Genomic DNA, 21,266 nt, shown 5'->3' on the forward strand with positions numbered 1-21,266 from the left:
TTAGGTTTGATCTGTTTTTCAAAGTAATTTCTACTCCTCACCGTCCTTTTGTAGGACTTTTCTCCGACGTAATAACTCGGCAAGAGGGATGTCTTCATCGTCTGTCATGTCCTCATCCTCATCAACCCCATAATCCTGTAGCCTTTCGCCGTCAGCATTCGTCCACCCTGGTTCACCATCCGCGCCTTGCTCATAATCATCACCAGATTCGTCGGAGATGAGATCATAGTCCGCCTCCTCTAACTCAGCCATAAGCTGCGACCGCTCGCCTTGCCACCTTCGCATGTCCATTTCCTGCCTTGATTTGAACGCCTCCAGCTCCTCTTCCTTGCTTGCATATTTCGGTGTTTTAGACCTCTCAGTGTCCCGAGAAGCAGGCCAGCCCCCATTTCCTCTACGCATCTTTTCAGGGTCTGGCGGCGGCCACATGCCCTCCTTGGTATTATGTCCATTCTCTGGCCAATCCCAGCCCACTCCGCGGCCGGTTTTGCTGATCTCTGGGTTCCCAGCGAAGGGAAAAAACCATATTAACACGTTCCGCGTCCCCATCGCTTGCGATAGGTTGTCGAAAATCCCGATATCATATGGAAATTCCACTTTTTCCAAACGTAGTTTCTTACCATCAGGACCCGTGATTGACCAAAAGTCACCATTGCTCCTGTTGCGGTTGGAAGAACGATCGCAAAGGGCGTTGTGGCGGTCCAATTCCCATCCTTCGATCATTGTTTCGTTCAAGACCCAGCTGCGAATGGTGGAGAAGAAGAGTATGAAGAGGGCGAAGGAGGTGAAGAAGCACACTAAAGATAGAAGTGTGAGGTGGACGAGAACTGGCAGCGAAGGACCGAGGTAAGATGGGAGTGAGCGGTTCTCCCAGAGAGAGGCGAAACGTAGGAATAGCAAGCGGGCGAGACTCCACAACGACAAATTCGTATAGAAAAGGAAGCGGAGGAAGTGCGGGAATGTTCGCATCGAGACGCAATTCGCTGTCCAAGGGCACTGATGGTTTGTTAGCACTTCGTTATAAGGCAAGCCTGGGGAATGTGGAATTGCTTGCATGGTGATCCATCTTCGGAATGCAGCGACGACAGTTACGGCAGTGGTGAGCTCGTGGTGGTTTCGGGGCAGAGCACTTCCTGCACCAGCGGCGGAGAAGACCATATTCGTCTGGCTCTGGGACCTCGATTACACCATCTGCGAAAGTGTACCGTCCGGGGTCGACGGTGCAGGCCTTGTAGTATGTATACCACAAGCAAACTAGCAGTATGTTGAAAGTGTAGAACTCGGCGGATGAGAGACGGCCCGGTAGCAGCGAGTCCCCAGCAACGTAGAAAAGAATCTGGGAAGAGTATGCAAGGAAGGCAATCAAGAGGCAAACTGCCGGCACGGCGAGCCGCTTGATCAGAGGGGAGTCGTTGAAGCCGGCCATTTCTGCGCCATGAGGGAACTCGAACGTCGGACCGAAGAGGTAGTTGGGTTTGTTGTGAAGACGTCGGGGTGTAATGTCAGCCCACGACCGTCGGTACCGGCACGTACGGGCGGGATGTCGGAATACGGAGGTCAGGGTCCTTTGGTGGAACATAAGGAAGCTTGACGCGGTCCAGGAGGTGGGGGCAGCATAGTGGGACGCGTCGTTTTAGGTGGGTTTGATTAGCTTATGTAAGATTAGAGATGTCCCGGGCCACCCCCTGGATCGATCATGCTTGAACCTGAACAGTGCTCCGTGTTTTATCGTTGTTTGCCTTTCTTGTCATAACACAAAATCAGAATATTCGAATTACGGTCTTGTATGATTGCATTGCTTGGCCCTCGAAAAAGAAAACTTGCTTGACCGTTGTACGAAATTGCATACCTATGCTATCCGTATCCTTGATGGACTTTGTGGAGCTTTGAGTGTCCTTCTTTCGCCCAAATGGCACGCGATGTGCATGTGCATCTCACGGCCATATGGTAAGCAATGTCCGAGTCTCCGTACTAGTCTAATAACTAACCACTTCCTACAGTGTCGTTGTGTCCTTTTCATGGATTTCGTATAATTTCGAGAGACATGCCTTGGTTGGTAAGTATTTGGATTCCAGCAGTGCGCCGTGTGGCCGACGATCAGGAATCTAATTCATGTCACAGAATGGCCTCGGTTGTCTTCCGTTCTCATCTTTGTGATATCGGGAGCCCTGACATGGCTTGCAAGTTATCTCTCCAAATGGCTGCCAGGAGCTGATGGCAGGTTTGGTAAGTTTAGGTTTTCATTAACCTCGATGTCTTTTCATACGAAACTTATATTTCTTAGATGAGAGCAAGGAGTCGTTGAAAGGCACATTTGAGCCATCAATCCCAGCAAGGCCAAGGCGTTACTTTATCCCCTTGCTTGTCTTCCTTATTTTCCTCCGTTTGGAGCTTTTCCATCGAGTTACGGCGCAGTTGCAGTGCTCAACACCAGGAGTTCAGGTGAGCCACCGTTACCAAGATGAACGCCATCAAGTTCAGAACTCACTGGAATACAGTCCTTTTTATGCAGCCTGTTGGTATTTTATGACATCTTCTTCTGTCGACGGCCTTCTCCACCTCAGATGAAAGAGCAAACACCTTGGGATAGTCCCTTAGATGACCTGCTAAGGTGGCTCAACACCGCCCCCATCACGATGCTCGTGAGTACTGTCATTTTCGGTTATGGAACTTTCCTTGCCGTTGGCCAGGGACCCCGTTCGACTTATTTTTGCTCTGCCATTCTGGATAGTTGGATCTCGACACTAGCTCTCCAGCTCCTCGGTCTACTCCTAGATGCCGCCATCGCCATAGTCCTACACCGCATACTCTCCTGGACAAAGACCACCAAATTGCGTCTGAAAACGCTTGGGGCAATTCAGGCGCTCACAGGAGTTTTTATCAAAATCTTTCAGATCCTCATATCGCCCTTTGTTTCATCTAGCGAGGGATACCCGTCATCACTTAACGGTGTCGACTCGTTGTACTTCTTCGACATATTCATCGACAGCTTTACGTTCTCCGTGTTGGTCAGCTTGCTTACTATACTAGTCTGCGAAACAAGCCCAGCTATGCCAGCTAGTATTATAACTTTCGTATCAGGCATGTCAGCAGCAATCCAAAACATTACTCGCATAGGGGCATGGCATATCCCGTCGAAGTCTGCCGCTATTATGCCAACGTACCTTCTCTATTTGGGCTTCAGTATCTTCCTGTACACCTCTAACATGCGATCCGTCTTGTTCATTCGGAGATCTTTCATCGTTGCTCTACTACCGCTCCTTCTTGTTGGCATGACTGTGTTCGGTTTCTTGAAATCCGACACGGTTAAGGGTCATCCCATTGAGGGAGAGATCTACAATAATAGAATACAAGCAGACCGATGGCTTCGCCTAGCTTCTACAAGCGACAGCCTCCGCGTAGCTGCGCAAGTCTATCAAGAGCGGCACTATGGGCGAGATCCGCCACCGAACTTTGACAAGTGGTATGAATTCGCCAAAGAGCGCAAGTCGGTCATTATCGACCACTTTGAGCAGATGGAGAGCGATATTCTCCCTTTCTGGGGAATCAAACCGGAGACTATTCGGCAGGCCTACAACGACAAACTTCTCAAGGAACAGCGGATGGCAGTGATCACGATTCAGAACAAGAAAGCGGCTCACAATTACAAATGGGATGATGAACATCGCAAAATGCTTGACGAGTTGATCAACACGATCAATCTCTTTGTTGTGCATTTATCAGACATGAAAATACCAATCAATCTAGCCGACCAGCCTCGAGTGCTCACGCCTTGGTCTGATCTGACCAGATACACCACTACTGGCAAGAACTCTGCTAAGAAGTTCAAGCTTCTGTCATCACGCTCAGTGGACGAGCCAGGCGGACAGACAGCAGCACAGCCCCCCAAGGTGGAAGAAGTTACAAACGAAATATTCATACCTAGTAATCAAAACTTGGCGAATGAAGTTGCGATAGGCTTGCCTCCAGTCCCACCGCAGTCGAGTGCGATGGCATATGCCTCTACCAAAGCATTCAGAGAATCGGAGGCCTCGGTGTGCCCTGCAGGCAGCCCAGGAAGATCGGGCCTTCACTGGAACATACGAGACTTTTGCTCTTCATGCGTCAAATACCACTCTGACAACCAGCTTATTTGGAGCTGGGCGGCATCAAAGAGTTTATGTGAGCAGCAAGACATAACTCGCCTTCATAGCTTCCACATGTCAGCCCCAAAACTCGACCCGATCCGGGAACTGTTACCCGTCTTTAGCAGATCCAAGGCCGATGGCTTCAACGACATTCTGATCCCCCTCCCGCCCTTGGACAATGAGGTTGCTGATGTCAGCAAGCAATTTCGCCAGCGCAAGGATGAGCTTTACTGGCGAGGCACAATCGGCGAAGGCCCCATTAGTGATGAGTCTCTACGGGGCAGTCACAAGAGCCGACTCGTCCATTTGATCAACAATGCCACGGCCGCAGACCAGGTGACGATGATGGTTCTCGCACCTGCACAGAAGGACTACTTTGGCTACGAGATCGTGCGCGCTACGGAGGCAAATAAGATTCTACCCTTTAATATCGGGATCTCGGACTATGCCTGTGAGGGTCCGGCGTGCGATGTTGCGCGCGCTGAGCTGGGCCAGCGGGCCGGCAACGAGGACCCCCTGGAGTATCGTTACGTGTTCTTGCTCGACGAAGACTCCGGCCCGCCTAAAGACTTACTTCGGACTATCCGTTCGCCGGGCAGTGTGCCGGTCTTGACATCTGTGTTTGGAGAGTGGTACTCTGAGCGGCTCATCCCCTGGCTTCACTTTGTGCCAATCGACCTGAGATATCATGCGCTGCACACCACGATGGCATACTTTTTTGGGCTCAAGGACCGAGGCAAGGTCAATGGTCGCAATATCGAAACAGAATCCCGGTGGGAGGATGGCGAATGGATCGCCACACAGGGCAAGCGGTGGGCGGACCAGGCGATTCGAAAGGAAGACATGGAGATTTATCTGTTCCGGCTGCTACTTGAGTGGGGCCGCGTGGTGAGTGACGACCGGGACAGTATCGGATTCCGGCTTGAAAAGTCATAGCTGTCTTTATTATTTTTGAGTTGTTACTGGTAGATGTATAAAAGTTGGAATATCATATGTTCATACCTTCATTTGGCCATAAGTTATGCGACAGCCGTCTTAGTCAAGTGCCTATCGTAGCGAACGAAACTACCTCTCTATCAAAATTGATTTAAAGTGGGTTATGCTGTGACTCTTCAAGAGAGCTTGAGCTTGAAATCCAAGCTATCGGATCAGCTGAATCCCCGAAAATACTATCCCGCGGTTAGACTACACCCCTAGTCTCCGGCCAATAATCAAATGGCATGGTCCGCAGTAGCGAAGGTATGTCTGCTGCTTATTCGAGAACTGCCAGTCTTGCCCATCACAACTGCTTCACATCTTCTGCCAACTAGGCTGGTAACAAGCCATGGATACTTCTTGATGGCAATATATTGCCCCATGGATGCCAGCGAAATGGAATTATCCCTCTTATCATTCATCGCCGCAGTGGTTGGCGAGGCCAAAGTTGACAAGGTCATGTAGTCCTCGCGATAAGCCACAAGAAGCTCTCCACAATATTGATCGACTAATTTACAGAAGGCCTGTTTGCTTGAGGCCCAGCAGGTGCTAGCACACAAGGTGGCTTTCTTTGTCGGCTTTAAAAAGCACGTTAACGCCGGCAATAAATCAAGATGATGAGCGCAGAACAAGAACGAAATCTAAGTGTATCTGTCAGGTTGCCATATAGACGAAAAAAAGACTAGTAGTAGGGTGGGTCTGGGTCGTAGACAATGCCGTGTCGGAAAACCTTGCGTTCTTGGGGGCCATTCAAATGAACCAGTTGTTCCTGAAACCGTAGAGTATTATCTCCTGTTATGTTTCGGATGAGAGTGTCGCTACACCTCGAGGACCCTAAATCCCACTTTTCAAAGTAGGTGGCACGGTGGGTGGCCATCTATCACTTGAGGCCGACCCTTAGGAAAAGGGGGAAATCAGGTTAAGGGCCACGAAACCAGAGCCCCTGGATTGGCGTGTTAGCTTGTCCCATAACCGAACCGATGAATATCTTTCCCCTTCTTTTCCGAGGCTCGTCCAAACTATCAAACAGGGGTGGGTTGTTCGGGAGGTGGTTGAGGCTGAAGCTTGTTTCAGAGTGACAGGCGAAAGAGAGCGGGAATTGGGTTGGATGCGAGTAGTATCAATACCTGAGATTTTGGAAAAGAGAAGCAACCAAAGCATGACTGGAGGAAATCCGAGGGCCAGGTAGTTGACGTGCCATTTGCATTCTATTTGCATTTCGCAATGGCAATGGAGCTTCGAGGTTTGTCACGGATGGGCGGCCGCAGCTTGGGCCTACCTTAAACTCCCTGGCCCCCCAAGCTCCTGATGCCCGCTCCATGACGTTTTCTCGGGAGACCCGGGATCAAAGTATCTATTTGCATTGTGAAAGGTGGGATGCTACGTTTCCTGCACGTACCTTGCGAGGATGTGCCTGCCTGTCCGCCAATTTATCGCACAGGTTGCCTTGAGGAGGCCTACCGAGCTAACGCTTAGCATGGGCTAGGCAGCCCCTCCCCCTCCAAACATCCGGCTCAATGTCACTCTACCCCGCCATTCTCCCAGCGAAGGTGCCTCACAAAGACAGAAATCCGATTGACCTCAGTTAATAGGTTGTTGGGAAAGGTGTGTTGCTTACATACCCACCGCCCATCATATCCGAGTGATTGCTACATCGCACCCTCTAACCTCCAAACGAACGCCCAATCTTTCCTCCGTCTACAACCTTTCCCATCTTGGACCTCGTCTAAATCCAATTGCCCTTACTGCTAATCCCCGCTCGCAACCCACGCGACAGAGCTTCTTTCCATCTCCATTCATTCCAGCAGCTTCTCCCAGCTACTCCGTTAATACCCCGCGCACGCGCGACATATCCTCATCCCACCCCGACTCCTATTCATCACACCGACATCCGCAACTCTACCTCTATCTTTACCTAATCTTGCCGATAAAGCAAAATGGTCGACCGGCCCAACAAACCCACCGCCTTGGCTACTACACCGGGCCTCCCGCCCCAGGCGACCGTTAGCATCACCCACTCCAACTCCCGCGTCTCTGCCACCCTTCCGACCGGCGAGTCTGTTGAGGTTCTCCTGCACGGCGCTACCGTCCTGAGTTGGAAGGATGCCTCCGGTCGCGAGCGCCTCTGGATGTCGGAGGCCACTGTATTCGACGGCTCTAAACCTGTGCGCGGCGGCATCCCTCTCGTCTTCCCCGTTTTTGGCCCCCCCTCCGACGCCCACCCCCCGACTGCTAAGCTCTCCCAGCACGGCTTCGCCCGTTCTTCGCGATGGGAGTTCCTCGGAAAGTCGACGAGCGAGGGCTCCGATACATCCTCAGTGAAGTTGGACTTTGGTCTCTCGTCGGCCAATCTTGACGAGGAGACGAAGGCCAAGTGGGGATACAAATTCGGTGCCATCTACAGTGTTACTCTTGACCGCGAAAACCTTTCTACCTCTATAGTTGTGACGAATGAGGGCGAAGAGCCTTTCGACTGCCAGATTCTTATGCACACATACCTGCGCGTGAACGTATGATGCCCCCCTCCCTCCTTCACCCTCCTGCACTCTACACAATGGAACTGACACTGAATATGAATAGGATATCACACAAGTTCAAGTCCAAGGCCTCGACGGTGCCAACTACACTGACAAGGTTCACTCGGGCGCCTCAAAGACCCAGTCGGGTAACATCACCATCGACGCCGAGACGGATCGCATTTACACGCCTCCGGCCGGCCCCAAGGCTCCGGTCACTGTTCTTGAGGCAGGTGAGCCGATCTATTCTGTCGTCCGAGACAACCTAGAGAACGTCGTCGTGTGGAATCCATGGGTCGACAAGGCCAACAGCATCGCCGATTTCGCGCCCAAGGATGGCTACAAGCATATGCTCTGCGTCGAGCCTGGCTCTGTTAAGGGCTGGCAGAAGCTGGAGGGCGGCGATGCATTTGAAGGTGCCCAGATCATTACTGCACACTAACTATCTCGCTGCGAGAAACTGGGTAACCAAGAATGGACAAGATACAGGAGAGAGAGATGCAGGATGACGCATGCTTTGAAGCGTCTGGGGACACTAGCTCTCCTACGGATGAACAATCTATTTAGAGGGAATATTTAGACGGCCATCTGTGGAAGGGCCCAAAACTATCATGAACAAGCAGGCGCGATGGAAAGCAAGCTCGAAATCTACTCTTAAATCAATTCACGTTGAAACCGCCCACAGTATCGTCGAGAACCCATTGCAGTGAGAATGAGTTGCAAGGTTCATAATTAACTTTTTTTTTCTATTCTACTTCGTTTCATTATCCTGGGTGACGGTAGGGGTCATCAGCACCCAGAAACCGCAAATCAATGCTCGCGACAATTTAATACAACATGATGACGGTGGCTGATAACAAGTGCCTCCTCAACTCATTCCCAAGAGGGCCAAACCCACTCGACTTAATTCATGGCATGATTTCCCAACCGGTTTCGTACAATGAGGAAAGGATAACTGGTTCCTTCTCTCTCTCCAGCCCAATAGCCCAAAAACCTGCGCCAATAATGCAAGACTAGTAACCTCTCGTCGTCATGAATGATATATGGTTTGTGTATGAGGAGTATTGACGTGTCCTCTGGGGATCCAGTAAGAAAGTAAAACGATTAAAATGAAAAACGTTGGTGGTGGCGGTAATATGTGATGAGTGGCGCGAACAGTCTTGCGGCCTCAAGATCGTCCGCGCTTCTCGGCGGCGAACAGTTCATGTTTTATATCCATGAGCATGTCCTCCATTTTGTACACCTCGTCACGCGATAGTGATGCTGAGCGAAGGTTGGCAAGTATTGTGCCAAGAGACTCCAGCATGTTGGCATCCTTGGTCGGCACTTGGGCGAAGCCGTTGGGCTGATCGATAAGGTCGACATCCATTGAGTCCTCCAATGCCACGTTATCAGCAGGTACAGACTCTTGGGACTGGCTTTCACGACTGTCCGCTTCCTGCAGCTCAGTAACGACTTGAGACTGGAGCTCGGCTTCATAGTCCTCACTCCTCGACCCTGTGGAACGACGTGAAGGTGTATCATGCAGTACGTGTAAGCTCTGCTGGGAGACTTCTTCCCCAAGGACGGGAGACATTTGCGAAGCCTCAAGTTGCGATAATGCGGTTTCTTCGGCGTTATCGATTGATTGTCTCTTTTTGCGGCGCGTATCGTACTTGGAAGAGTCCCTCTTGCGCTTCTTGTCAGATTTATCAGGCGACGAGGCTGCGGAGCCTGCCACAGGTGTTGAAGTTGTTGCAGGGAAGCGAGAGTTGCTCTTGCGAGAACGAGTCTGTCGCTGGGCCAGCTCTGTTGTCTCGTTCTCATCCACCGCCTCCTTCACCTCCTCCTCATCCTCCTCTTCTTCTTCGTCATCTCCTCCAACGGTAATGCAGTCAAGCACAACAGCCTTCTTCTTGGCGCTCCTGGAAGCTTTGTTAGCTTTGGGAGGCGAGATAGCAGGGTAATCGTTGATCGGGAGGTCGCACCGTCTACGATCAAGCTCTACTACGAGTTTGAGCATGCTGCTTTCGTCTCCTTCGCTCATATCGAATGATCGATTAGCAGCATTTCGAGAAGCAGAGCGGGTGAGCACATTGGGCGCGGGGCTGGACGGAGCGTCAACAAAGACCTCCTGCCCGGACCTCGGCTCTTCTCTATCAGTTGTGCGATTATTTCGAGGAGTAGACGGTGCGTTGCCAGATTTGGGTGCAGATTCAGACTCGGCAGTGGTTTGCTCAGGTCGCTGTGCCTCTTTTGTTGTCTCCAAAGCAGGTGGCGGAAGTTCAGGCTCAACAACAGCGCTCGAACGAACAGTCTGCATGGAGGTGTCCCCCCCAGATCCCAGGTCGTGACTGGCCTGTCTAGAACCGTGCTTAGAAGTGATTCCATTCGATAGGTCCAGCTCGGTAGGCTCATTCGGGGGCGCTGAAGGCTCTGCAGGAGGAGAGCCAGAAACCGGCGATGAGCTAAATTGCCAGTCCTCAACCTCACTGCGGCTACTAGACCGTGACTTGATCTGAGTGAGCAAAGGGAACGGGCGAGGCTCAGGGGGTGAGGACGGAGGGTCTGTCATATCCTGGTCATGGTCCACCATGGCAACGGCCTGCCCCCTACGGGGAGTTGGAGTTGAACTGACAAAGTCCTCATATCTCTGGCTGCGCTTAGGGGTAGCATCCTGGGGAGTCTCAGGATCTTTATCAGAAACCGTCTTAGGCTTCTGTGGCTCATGCGCCTCCAGCTGCAAGGCGGGGCTAGATCGCATCTCAGGGAACATTGCCGAGGTGTCTTTTTGTCTTTCTCGAATTTCTTTTTGGCGTTCAGTTAGAGCTTGTGACTCGACGTCGGCGTCGGAGTTCAATGGCGACTTCTCAATGGGGGCAAACTGAATCTGGGAGTCGTCGTGTCTCAAGCGAGCAGTGGGGGCACTGCGGCGGCCCCTGCTACGTGTTTTCTTGGAAGAATTATCGACTCGGCGATTCGCAGAGGATTTTTTGACTGAATTCAAAGGCGATGATTGGATAGATCTAGGCTGGAGCCTCTTGCGAGACGATCGAGTTGACCCGGCACTAAGCATGTCGATGTCGTTTTGGGAATCGATAAACGAGCGATTCTGACCTGTTGTTGGAGCGCCGATAGTCTCCAAACCTGGAAGAGTTATGTCCACCAATGATTGGACAGAAAGCAGAACAGCCTTCAGATGATCGGGGTATTGAATGCTCTCTGCGTTTCCAAAAATGCTGTTCCACATCTCGGAAACGGAGTTGATGATGTGTCGGTGCTTGCTTTCGAAGGCAGCGCAAATCAACTCTTCGTAAGTGTCTAGTTGAATTTCCTCCGGTCTGCTACCCGACAAAGCAATCTTGGACACAACATCCCAAAGCGTCTTAACCTATGACCAATTAGCATAAAGTTTCCCGCCATCGTTCATGAGGACTCACGGCTTCCGATGGCGCAGGGCTCTGTCGAGTCTTCAGAATACCCTGCGAGTCCCGAATCCACAAAACGAGGCCATTCTCTAAGGTGGCAATAGTTCTTGGAACAAGCTCGGAGTTGCAGCGAGAGAGAAACCCACTCGTTTCTTTGATGAAAGTAGCAACAGACTCATCAAGATCTCCACGCTCCCCAGCCTCATATAGACGCTCCAGGAGGTCATTGGTCAACTTGTAGAGGGTATCAAATGGGTCAAAAGACGAAGATCTCGGACCAGTGACAGCTGTGCCCCACAGCCGGCGTCGAGCAGCTTCCACAGCCTGACGGTCTAACGGGTGGGATGCAACAGAAAGTAATTCAGAGGTAGCTATGATAGTCTTTGCCGGGATAGAGACAGTCCGGTCGGCTGGGAGGCTTTCCCTAATCACCTTGGCAAGCGGCTCAATTGCTCCCAGGGCTCGTCCAGCCTCACCGGTCTCCTCGCTGGATCTGTTAGACAGCAGCGAGTAGAGGGAGCACCAATTCTGCCAGGGCAGGTTCGGCGTTTCCCTCCAACCACGTTCAAGTAATCGGACCACTGAGCGATATTCGTGGCCAACAGTTGGCTCGCCAGTTGAGCTGGTTGTCTGAGCACTGTTTTGGGACATGTTGAACGTGGCTGCCAAGCACTCGGATGCAAAAACCCATGGTGCGTATGGCTTATGTGATGCTGGAGATGACCAGCTTGGAGCAACTGAGAGCATTTCTTGAGCCAGTTCTGAACGAGACCTTGGTGGTTTGGACGTAAAGAATGGCGAGAAAACAGTTCGGAAGAAGTCGACAAAGTCCTCGCCATCAGGAATACCGGGAGGAAGCACAGAGACCAGACCAAACAAATGGTGGAGCGGCGTCCGAGCATCACCAGAATTCTTTGCAGGCTTATGAGAAGGGGTCGAAACAGGCGTGAATGTATGAAAGCGGCCGAGAGAAATCATCTTCTCGGTGAAGGGCAAGAGGCCAAGTGCTTCAACCGTGACGGAGATAAGCTCCCTAGCGCTGCGAAGAAATCGAGCAGCTGTCTCAGAGTCGGTTCCCTTCATCTCGCTCAGCCCAGTTTCCCAGTGCTTGAGCAAAAGCCCGCACATTTGTGAGATGAAGGATGTGGTGTCTACAGAAACTTTGATTTCTTTGGAAGCCGCAGAGGCAACAGCTGCAACCAGAGTTCGCCACAATCGATGAACCTGGCTCTTTTTATCCGCCAACTCAAGAAAATGTCTTTCCATAATGGGTTCGATGACTTGGAAAACACTTGCGGCATTTCGGCGAAGCCACTTGGGATCGATGGACGGCAACTCCTCGGGACGGGCGAGAGTCGTCTCCCTAATACGTTCTTCTCTCCAAATTCGTGGCGTAGCCGAGTCAAACAATCCAATAAGTACCAGGGTCGCTTGTCGCAAATGCTCGTCAACAACTTCGGGGTTTCTAGCAGCTGCCTTGGGCGGTTCTATAATAGGCCGCACGCATGCATCCCAATAAGTATCGAGAAGAACAGGATTTGTGCCGGGCTTGAAGGTGTAATACAGAAGGTTGCACACACTGCCGAAAACAACTTCTCGGATGTGTTTGCTGGTGTATTTTGATTTGAGCTGGCTGCCCAACGGCTGATATAAGGTGGGAAGCAACTTCACAAACGACTGGCCTTCTGTGTGCATGGACCAAACGAAACGGTTCCATGCGAAATTTGCCTCTTGCTTGGTCTGTGGGTGGTCATTGTTGTTGAAGCTCATCTGAATGAGCTGAAGCCACTGGTTAAAGAACTGCCAACGGTCCAATGGGCAGCGCAAGAAGAGCACAATGACACTCCAAATCTTGGGCACTGCTGCGGTCAACTGCCTATCTTCCTTGTCCTTGGCCATTGTAAACAACCGACGGTGGTAGTACTCTGCGAACTTCATCTCTTCAATGGATGTATCAAAGAGCTCCATCACTTTCCGTGACAACATCTTCTCCTTCCCAAATGTGTATACAGCCTCAAAACCGAGAGATATCGCCGCTGACCTCAAGTCCTTAACTGTGCTCAGCATATCTGTCAGGAGGTCGTTGAGCCAGTCGGAATGAACAGCCATTAACTGCTTGGTCTGTTGAACCAGTCTCCTGTAGATCATAATTCGTGACATGACAATGCTCTTGCCCTTGAGATGCTCTTCGATCTTGCGCAGCGCAGCGACTAGACGACGGACGCGGTCAGAGGTCATCACTTTTGTAGGGAAGTCCTGTGTTGCAACAGCGTGCATCAAGTGTCGAGTAACATCCTTTGGTGTCGACGAGTCCTCAAAGGATCGGATACAGTGATCGAGAAAGAAAACGCCGAAATCGCTGGGTATCGTAGAGGCAATGGCGGGAAAGTGGAGGAAAGTGGCGAGCAGGGAAAGGGCATTGTTGACAAGCGGGACATCAGGTCCACCAGTCGTGAGACTCTTGGACGTGATATCCCGTTGGATGAACTGGACGAACAGACCCATCTTGCTTTGGAGAGCAATGCGATCAGGGAGGTTATTGGATGTCTTCAGCGTCATCACCAATGTCGAATATGCATCTCGCTTCGAGTCTCTGTCAGCGCCTGCGAGCTGCTTCACTGTTGACTCCAACATGTCGGAAATGTTTGCTGGGGTAGCAAGCGTGTCTGCCTCGACGCTGGTGTGAAGTGGACTCGGAGAGGATGGTTGTTTTAGGATTCCCTTCACAGGTTTAGGCTGTGTCGATGACGGCACGGAAAGGGGCGATCGCTTGTTGAGAGAGTTCTGGGCCGCGTACTTGGGTGCCTCGTTGTACTGAGCCTTAGCAGAGAAGCCCACGCGCTTTCTTGTTCTGCGGACGCTTGGATTCGTTGAGTCGGCACCGGACAAGGGCGAGTGCACATTTGGCGGAGTGTGAAGGCTCGATCGTGGATCAGACGATGGAGGGAGGACAAGAAGATGCTTGGAGGTGGCATCAACAGCTTGATTGGTCTCGCGGGGCGGCGTCGGTGGGCGAGGAGGCAGCGACTCGAGTCGGCTTGATACAACTTCGACAGATCCCATGATTGCAGGAAGCTTTCCGTCGGAGCAGGAGATGGGGCACCGGACACCAGCTGTCTCTTTACCCTATCTCGGCTGGCGCATATGTACGTTGGACTCCTGCCAGCAGAGAGAAAAGGAGTGACGGATCAAAGAAACCAAATGCAAAAAGTCCTATCCGTAACGTACAAATCAGTCGGTTCTGTAGGGAATGGCTAGGAGGGGGTTTCCAACGACAACAAGTGTATGGAGATTGAGGAGAATTAGACCTGAGCGAGGCCGTGTACGGAAAGATTATGGAGAGCGGGACCTGGAGTACTTTTCGCAGCACGTCCTCCGTCTACGATCCCAAAATGGATGGTCCTAATTAATTGGTTGGGGGTTGACGCTGCTTAAACACGTCCACGATGCACGTAAAAACGCGAGCTGGGCGCGAAAACCACTTAAAGATGTGGTCCGTGCCTGGCGTGTACCCCAGTAATATGGTTGTCTGGTTGCCTGGGGGTTGGGCTGACGAAGTGGGGCAATGGAATGGCCTGAACTTCCATGTCAGAATTCGCATAGCACGGCTTGCGCAAATGCCGTAGCAACTGGTAGAATGCTGCTTAGCTAAGCTTCCATATCCTCCTGTGGCGTCCGTCGCCATGGGTATCCATAGGAGACCCTTAAAACTTAACTACGTATCCGTAAGAGACGTCAAATTCCTGTCAGCCAGCCACTGTGGCGCCCCCTCTCCTGTGTAACAGTCCGTAGTGGAGCGAAGGAGCTCCGTCTGTCTCGTGATCTTGACTGGATCAATTCCCTTTGTCATATGGGTGACTTTCCATTATCTCTACCAGCCTTTACTTGCTCTACACCGGAATTCTCTCCATCTGATACCGAGCTCTTGGGAAAGTGCAACCTTTCTGACTTTTGCAGATTGAGCGCGACGCCAAATCGGACTTCGCTCTCCGGTCATTGAGACCTGTATTATCCACGTCAAGCCACTTCAAACCGACTTTGAGAGCCCCAACTTGTCAGCCGGCCCTTGAGGCTGTTGAAGCAGTTTTGCACTAAGAAAGAGAGGTACGAACTCAACTTTTATCATCGGGTAGATTCGTCTTCCCCTTTGGTACGTCGTCGTCTTCCGGCTTGTCTCAGGATTGTCATGTGCTCGCACCAAGGAAAATACTGAGTATACGGGAATGAAAGTCAAACCGAGTATCACCAACCAACCGCAAGCTTCTTTCACTTCTCTGTTAGCCGCTGACATATTGCCGGTTCCGTCAATCCGGCACTGGACCCGGTCTTGAGCACGGTTCCGCACGCCGCAACATGTCGCAACCAATCCTCGTGCAGGCCAACCTAACTGGTAAGGGTATGTCAGAACTCACCCCTGACTCAGCAACTCGTGCAACTAACTGTTGTCAGCAAAACTTGAGGCAGTCACTAGTTTGATAAGCAAACTTGGCGATGACCTGAAGAGCCATGCCCTCCTTCCGCAGCGTAAATCCCACCTTAGTTCTTCTGCATCAACGAAGCTGAGCTGATTAAAACAGAGCGAGATGCTGCCCTGGAAGAACTTAAGATATATGGAAGGGATCCGAGAGATGCCGGTCCTATCTTTACACCAGAGGTTAGTCCAACCGCTGATGCAGCCGTTCCACAAAGCTTACTTTTCCTAGGGAATTGAAATTCTCACGAAACATGCTTTCGACAGCCAATCAAACTCTACAGCAAGGGCTGCCTTACGAGTTCTGGCCAACGCTATGCTACTGGAGCCCAAGACCCGTCAAATGTTCGTGAACCTTGGCTACGAAGAGATTGCCTGTAAAAAGTTGAAGAACGACAGCTTCGACGATGAGTTCCTCGTTTCGCGGGTAATCTTCCTCACGACTTACAATACAAATATCGATCTTGATGCCCTTATCCAGAAGCATGGCTTGGCAGACACTATCGCCGAGAACCTGGCGAGGCATGTTAGGATGTTTGAGAATGATCAAAGTAAAACCCCTGTCGACCCAATGGAAGATATGGCCTTGAACGAGACGCTGCGTCTCCTCTTCAATCTGTCTCATTTCTGCCCGTCTAAGACATCGGCCTTCACTACCAGTGTACCCTACATCATCACTTTGCTGTGGAAGCAAGACATATCTGCTAACAAGCCGCTCGATCCTCCGTTCAATTCACTTATCAACGCACTGTTAAACTTGGAGTTGGAGAGTAAAGAGATTCAGTCATCAATATACCCAGATGCAGAGCCTAAAAAGGTTGCCGAGAGGTTGATCGAGTTACTGGATCTGTCGTTGAAGGCATATCCAGATAACGAACTGGAACAACTAACGACGCCGCTCGTCGGTGTCTTACGAAGAGCGCATGACGGCGCCCCCGAGGGTGTGAAGAATTACATTCGCATGACTCTTCTTCCCAATGAAGATGACAGGAAGGAGGTTCTGGGTCGCGGGACATCGCTCACTTCTAGGCTGCTGCGCAACTCTACAAACCCTTTGACACCTCAACTTCGAGATGCTATATCACACCTGCTTTTCGACATGTCAGATAGAGACGCCTCTAAATTCGTTGAAAATGTCGGCTATGGATTCGCATCCGGATTCCTGTTTCAAAACAATATTCCTATTCCTTCGAACGCCACCGAAACGTCCAGTGCAGGAGACAATCAGCGGCCAGTCAACCCCATAACTGGTCAGTTTGTAGACAGAGAGAAGCAAGTTGACATGCCCGAAATGACAGAAGAAGAAAAGGAGAGGGAAGCCGAGAGACTATTCGTCTTGTTCGAGAGGTAAGAGTAGCTTCATGCCATCGCAATACGGAATACTAACGTATAAAAGGCTGAAAAAGACGGGAATCGTGGACATACAGAATCCTGTTGAACAAGCAGTGAGGTCAGGACGATTTGACGAGCTGGGAGATAACAGAGTGGAAGAGCTGGACTAGACAAATTCTGAAGGACCAAGCGAGGACGGACGGGTACGGAAGGCTAAAAGCAGGCAGGTAAATTCTATCAAAGTTTCGTAGTCTTGAGGACCATTCGTAATGTGTTAAGCGAGACAATCATCTATGAAGTGCTAGTATACAGGCCTGGGGGCAGCAGCTGGTTTTTAAAACTGCCAACTGGGAAGGCAATGTAAGCAGGGCTCGTATGCGTGCATCCGGCGGGACCTTCTAATGCCTTCCATGTTAGGATTTCAACATTTTATTCGGCCTACCTAGGTAGTGCAAGGGACTTTCTTCTGTATGTCTCCCCCTTCCTCAAAACCAAACAGCAGAGTTGAACAGGAGACTATGCCCGCTTGAGGGATTGCCTGTTTCCGCTCGTGTTGGTCAACCTTAGATTACCTTACCTAGGCAGGCAATCCACTCTCTATTGTGACCTCGACCTCAAATTTTTTGGTTCACCTTTGGCAGGCACAGGATAACAAAGGCAGCTACGTTCTGCTGTTGCACTGGCACCTTCTGTAACCTCAAGACCCTCGGAGTTCGTATCCCTTCACTCCTTTCTTCAATCGCGCCTCGCCCATTTCCATAAGGTCAAATTCTACCCAGATGTCTTTTTCGTCCCTTCCTTTTCTCAATCACCTTTCACAAAAGTGAAAGCCATCCTCCGATTTTGTCATTATTCATTCAATTTCTATTACGGCGATACGTTTCCTATCCACAACTACACCGCCCTGTGCAACACAGTCTTCCATTTCATCATGTCAGTGCCAAAGGTATTCAAGGGCCGTGAGATTGAGATGACCCAAGACCAATTTGCTTCCGAAAAAGCGTCGTTGTGAGTGAGCAAACACATGAAGATCACTTTAACCTTGATCCAGTACTGAAGGAACTCCAGCGCAGTCACACAGGATGAAGACGAAGAGGATATACCCTTCATAAAGTCTGATATCACCAGCTCCGGGGGCGTGAGGTCTTTCGATACATCCGAGGGCAAGCGTAAGCGCGGCCGACCAAGCAAAAACTCATGTCTCGGTGCCAAAAGACTCAAGCAACCCATCTTTTACACTCATGTTGAGGCTCCTGAGGACCCCAACCCGTCAGATATGGAACCCGTCAAGGATGAGTCGTCGACTGAAGATGGAGCTCTTCGCTCTAGCCCTGAGACTTTCGCCCAGAAAAATCGCAAAAACGGCAAGATGCAGAAATCTACTCAAGCAGTGGTATTAAGTCTGGAAACTGCCCCAGTTGCCTCGATGGGCCCTGATATCCCGCAGTCCCGCGACTTTCGTTCTAGCCCGGAGACCAAAGAGAACAATGATTCTTCTAGCGAGGATGAAAACGATCTATCTGTGTCAGTGGATGCTTCTATGCGTGGCGACCACCCTCACAAGGCCCAAAATCCTACATCATCGGGCAGGGTTTCCAGGGATCAGGGCCAGCAGAGTCGCGTATCGGCCCGCCTCAGGGCCAAAGTCTCGCATAAACATGGGCCTACACGTTCCTCTAACAAACAAGCAGCCTCTGCTGATAAGGTAGTGAGCCTAACCCTCTATAATAAATTCCAAATCTTTAACATCACTTCTAGCCTCTCACTACCCACGGAAGAGGTGTCTGTCGGGTCAAAAAAAGCTCTTCGAGGGGACGGAAGTCTGCCCCTAGTTCCTCTGAAGAGGAGTATGAAGTGGAGTGCATTGTTGATGTCCGAGTCGACAAGCGCACGATGGAACAGCAATTTTGGGTTAAGTGGAAGGGTTATCCCTCTGAAGATAACACGTGGGAGCCGGAACGGAATCTTTCTAAATGCGCATCACTCATCAAAGCTTTCATGAAAAAGAGTCGCAACGCAAGCATTACGGTAAAGAAATAAGCTATTAGGCGTGGCGAGTATCATCGGAGTCTGTGAGGCAGTCCACGCCCAGGTTGCAGTTTGGTTCAGTGTTTGCTGGGGCGTAAGGTTGGCAAAATTTCCACCGATCGGTGGTTTGCAGGTAATTGCTACTAGAGGCATTCGTTTCCGTGCGTTTTTGAAGGCTTCAGCAAAGAGCTTCGCGTTGGAGGTGAACTAATGGTAGGGGATTTGGGTTTTACAGCGTGGTCTTGTAGCTGAGCCCTTACATAGCTACCCCCGCAAAATTCTCCGACTGGTTCAGTCAGTCCAACAGCTAGCCCTTAGCTCTTTTTTGGGGTTTCTCAGTGACCTCAACCCTTCCGTCAACGTGTCGTGTAGACGTCAGCTCAACAATCTTTTTTCCCCCCCCCCCGTGCTGCAGCTTCGTCCCTCCACAAGCACGTCTGCGCCGCGTTCAATTGCGCATAATTCTTGAAATCACCTCTATCGCTGAAGCCACGCCGGCAGATATCCTGAACGATCGCAACCATGGACGCCGTCCGCTCTGCCCTTCAGCCTGTCACCCATAACCTTCCGGCCCCGATCCGCGACCTCGGCGTATCCATTATCGGCGAGCAGTGCTACAAGTCGCTCCTGCTGGATATCAATATTGAGGATACTGAGTGCATCAAGCTTGGTTTGTCCAAAGGCATCGGCCTGGGCATTGTCGGCGTTTCGAGCATTGTCAAGCTCCCGCAGATTCGCAAGCTCACTTCCTCGCAGTCGGGCGAGGGCATCTCTGTGCTCTCTTACCTCCTGGAGACCGCGTCCTACCTCGTCTCCCTGGCGTATAACTACCGCAACCAGTTCCCATTCAGCACTTACGGCGAGACGGCACTCATCATGGGTCAGAATGTCATTATCACGGTTCTCGTACTGAACTACACCGGTCGCGCCGGACTTGCTGCCGTGTTTGTTACTGCGCTTGCAGTTGCCCTCGGCACGCTATTTACTGGTGGCCTCATTGATATGCAGACGTTGGGATACCTGCAGGCCGGTGCCGGTGTGCTGAGCGTCGCGAGCAAAGTGCCACAAATTCTGGCGATCTGGTCTGAAGGCGGTACTGGACAGCTCAGTGCCTTTGCTGTAAGTATTATTTATCTCTTGTCTTCTATTATGTACGGTTTGGAGCTAAATCGGTGCCATCAGGTCTTCAACTACCTCCTCGGATCTCTCTCACGTATCTTTACAACTCTTCAAGAGGTTGACGACAAGCTCATTCTATACAATTTCATTGCTGGTTTCGTTCTCAACGCGGTCCTGGCTACGCAAATGGCGTACTACTGGAACGCGCCATCCAAGAAGGCCAAGGGAAAGCAGAAGGTCCCTATCGCTGCGGCCCCTGCTGCTTCTTCGGCTACCTCGTCTGCCACGCCAAAGAACAAGACTCCTACTACGCGTCGTCGTGGTTGAATGATCTCATACATAGTGGTGGCTATTTGGTTGCTAGCTACCAGAGGCGTGCTTAGATACCATACTGTTAATGATAATACAGTAAGCATACTTGAAAGCATTTCTGTTCACCTCTTTTATGCGTATATGTTGTTGCTAGTCGTACGCACGTATGATGAGGACAAGTATTATGATTGCGTGGCGCAATTCGTTGCCCGACTTGTCTCCGTAGATGGCGCAAAGGGAGTCTATAGTCCACATGTCGATGTTATTGATGTGAGCTGCAATCTTAAGGGGCAATTCATGTACAGTAGGCACATTGGACGAATCATTCATTACCTGACTTCCGTTCTTGGATCTTTCTACCATGTGCTTCATTCGCCCTTTCTAAATAACAATTTTACGGTAAGCTGATAAGATTCATCGTCTGCTAAGATACTCTTCGAAGGTTTAGGAGCTTCGGCGGAAAACATAACTCGAGAACCTATGCTTGAGTTCCTGTTGCGGGGCATGTTGCAAACTGCAATCCGACAACCAGATATGTTTGCCATCGTGTCATCGGTAGTCGAGGGGCAGAAAACTTCCCATATTCAAAGGACAAGATTATCTCGCAATCTTCCTACTTAATAGTCTTGCAACATAAGCACTTTACAAGCATCCTGTGTTGAAGTAAAAACAAACAGTGAAGTGCAGTTAGTTAATCACTCGGGCACCGCTACCAATACTCGACATCAGCCGTCGAGAGTAGAATGCGGGAATCCATTTGGGATCCTGGTCAACTTGTCTCAAAATGGGTTTCCGCGAATCTGGGCCAACCCTTGGGCAATTCGAACAGCTCAAGAGAGACGAGGTTGCTGGTGATAGTGTCAAGTCCAATCTATTAAGATTTACGCCACACAAAGTTCCCGGTGTAGGTAAGCCATCCAACAACGAAGACAAGTTAAGCATGAATACTTTCAAGTATCTACTTCAGCATAAAATTCCA

General features: G+C 50.7%; 7 protein-coding genes across 7 annotated transcripts; 5 read left to right on the forward strand and 2 right to left on the reverse strand.

Moving 5' to 3' along the window:
* Positions 1-30: 30 nt before the first annotated feature.
* On the reverse strand, positions 31-1,426 carry CTRU02_209649 (palmitoyltransferase pfa4; the record flags this gene model as incomplete). The annotated part of the gene is made up of 2 exons (XM_036730288.1): positions 31-996; positions 1,055-1,426. 2 exons carry the CDS (start codon positions 1,424-1,426, stop codon positions 31-33), a joined length of 1,338 nt encoding a protein of 445 aa, XP_036577988.1.
* A 483-nt stretch (positions 1,427-1,909) lies between these two features.
* CTRU02_209650 (capsular associated protein) lies at positions 1,910-5,063 on the forward strand (the record flags this gene model as incomplete). Its single annotated transcript, XM_036730287.1, has 5 exons — positions 1,910-1,947; positions 2,001-2,056; positions 2,122-2,226; positions 2,285-2,442; positions 2,499-5,063. The coding sequence occupies 5 exons, from the start codon at positions 1,910-1,912 to the stop codon at positions 5,061-5,063; spliced, it is 2,922 nt and encodes a 973-aa protein (XP_036577987.1).
* Positions 5,064-7,039: 1,976 nt separating this feature from the next.
* CTRU02_209651 (aldose 1-epimerase family protein) lies at positions 7,040-8,060 on the forward strand (the record flags this gene model as incomplete). Its single annotated transcript, XM_036730286.1, has 2 exons — positions 7,040-7,612; positions 7,683-8,060. 2 exons carry the CDS (start codon positions 7,040-7,042, stop codon positions 8,058-8,060), a joined length of 951 nt encoding a protein of 316 aa, XP_036577986.1.
* A 726-nt stretch (positions 8,061-8,786) lies between these two features.
* CTRU02_209652 (telomere length regulator protein) lies at positions 8,787-14,088 on the reverse strand (the record flags this gene model as incomplete). The annotated part of the gene is made up of 2 exons (XM_036730285.1): positions 8,787-10,988; positions 11,038-14,088. 2 exons carry the CDS (start codon positions 14,086-14,088, stop codon positions 8,787-8,789), a joined length of 5,253 nt encoding a protein of 1,750 aa, XP_036577985.1.
* A 1,290-nt stretch (positions 14,089-15,378) lies between these two features.
* On the forward strand, positions 15,379-16,998 carry CTRU02_209653 (guanine nucleotide exchange factor synembryn; the record flags this gene model as incomplete). Its single annotated transcript, XM_036730284.1, has 5 exons — positions 15,379-15,421; positions 15,475-15,549; positions 15,603-15,679; positions 15,729-16,843; positions 16,893-16,998. The coding sequence occupies 5 exons, from the start codon at positions 15,379-15,381 to the stop codon at positions 16,996-16,998; spliced, it is 1,416 nt and encodes a 471-aa protein (XP_036577984.1).
* Positions 16,999-17,759: 761 nt separating this feature from the next.
* CTRU02_209654 (chromo domain-containing protein) lies at positions 17,760-18,529 on the forward strand (the record flags this gene model as incomplete). Its single annotated transcript, XM_036730283.1, has 3 exons — positions 17,760-17,836; positions 17,897-18,352; positions 18,520-18,529. 3 exons carry the CDS (start codon positions 17,760-17,762, stop codon positions 18,527-18,529), a joined length of 543 nt encoding a protein of 180 aa, XP_036577983.1.
* Positions 18,530-19,378: 849 nt separating this feature from the next.
* Positions 19,379-20,302, forward strand: CTRU02_209655 (uncharacterized protein; the record flags this gene model as incomplete). Its single annotated transcript, XM_070205316.1, has 1 exon — positions 19,379-20,302. One exon carries the CDS (start codon positions 19,379-19,381, stop codon positions 20,300-20,302), a length of 924 nt encoding a protein of 307 aa, XP_070060964.1.
* Positions 20,303-21,266: the final 964 nt, after the last annotated feature.

The sequence above is a fragment of the Colletotrichum truncatum genome (assembly GCF_014235925.2).
Source record: "Colletotrichum truncatum strain CMES1059 chromosome Unknown Contig_0006, whole genome shotgun sequence".
Classification (NCBI taxonomy): Eukaryota; Fungi; Ascomycota; class Sordariomycetes; order Glomerellales; family Glomerellaceae; genus Colletotrichum; species Colletotrichum truncatum.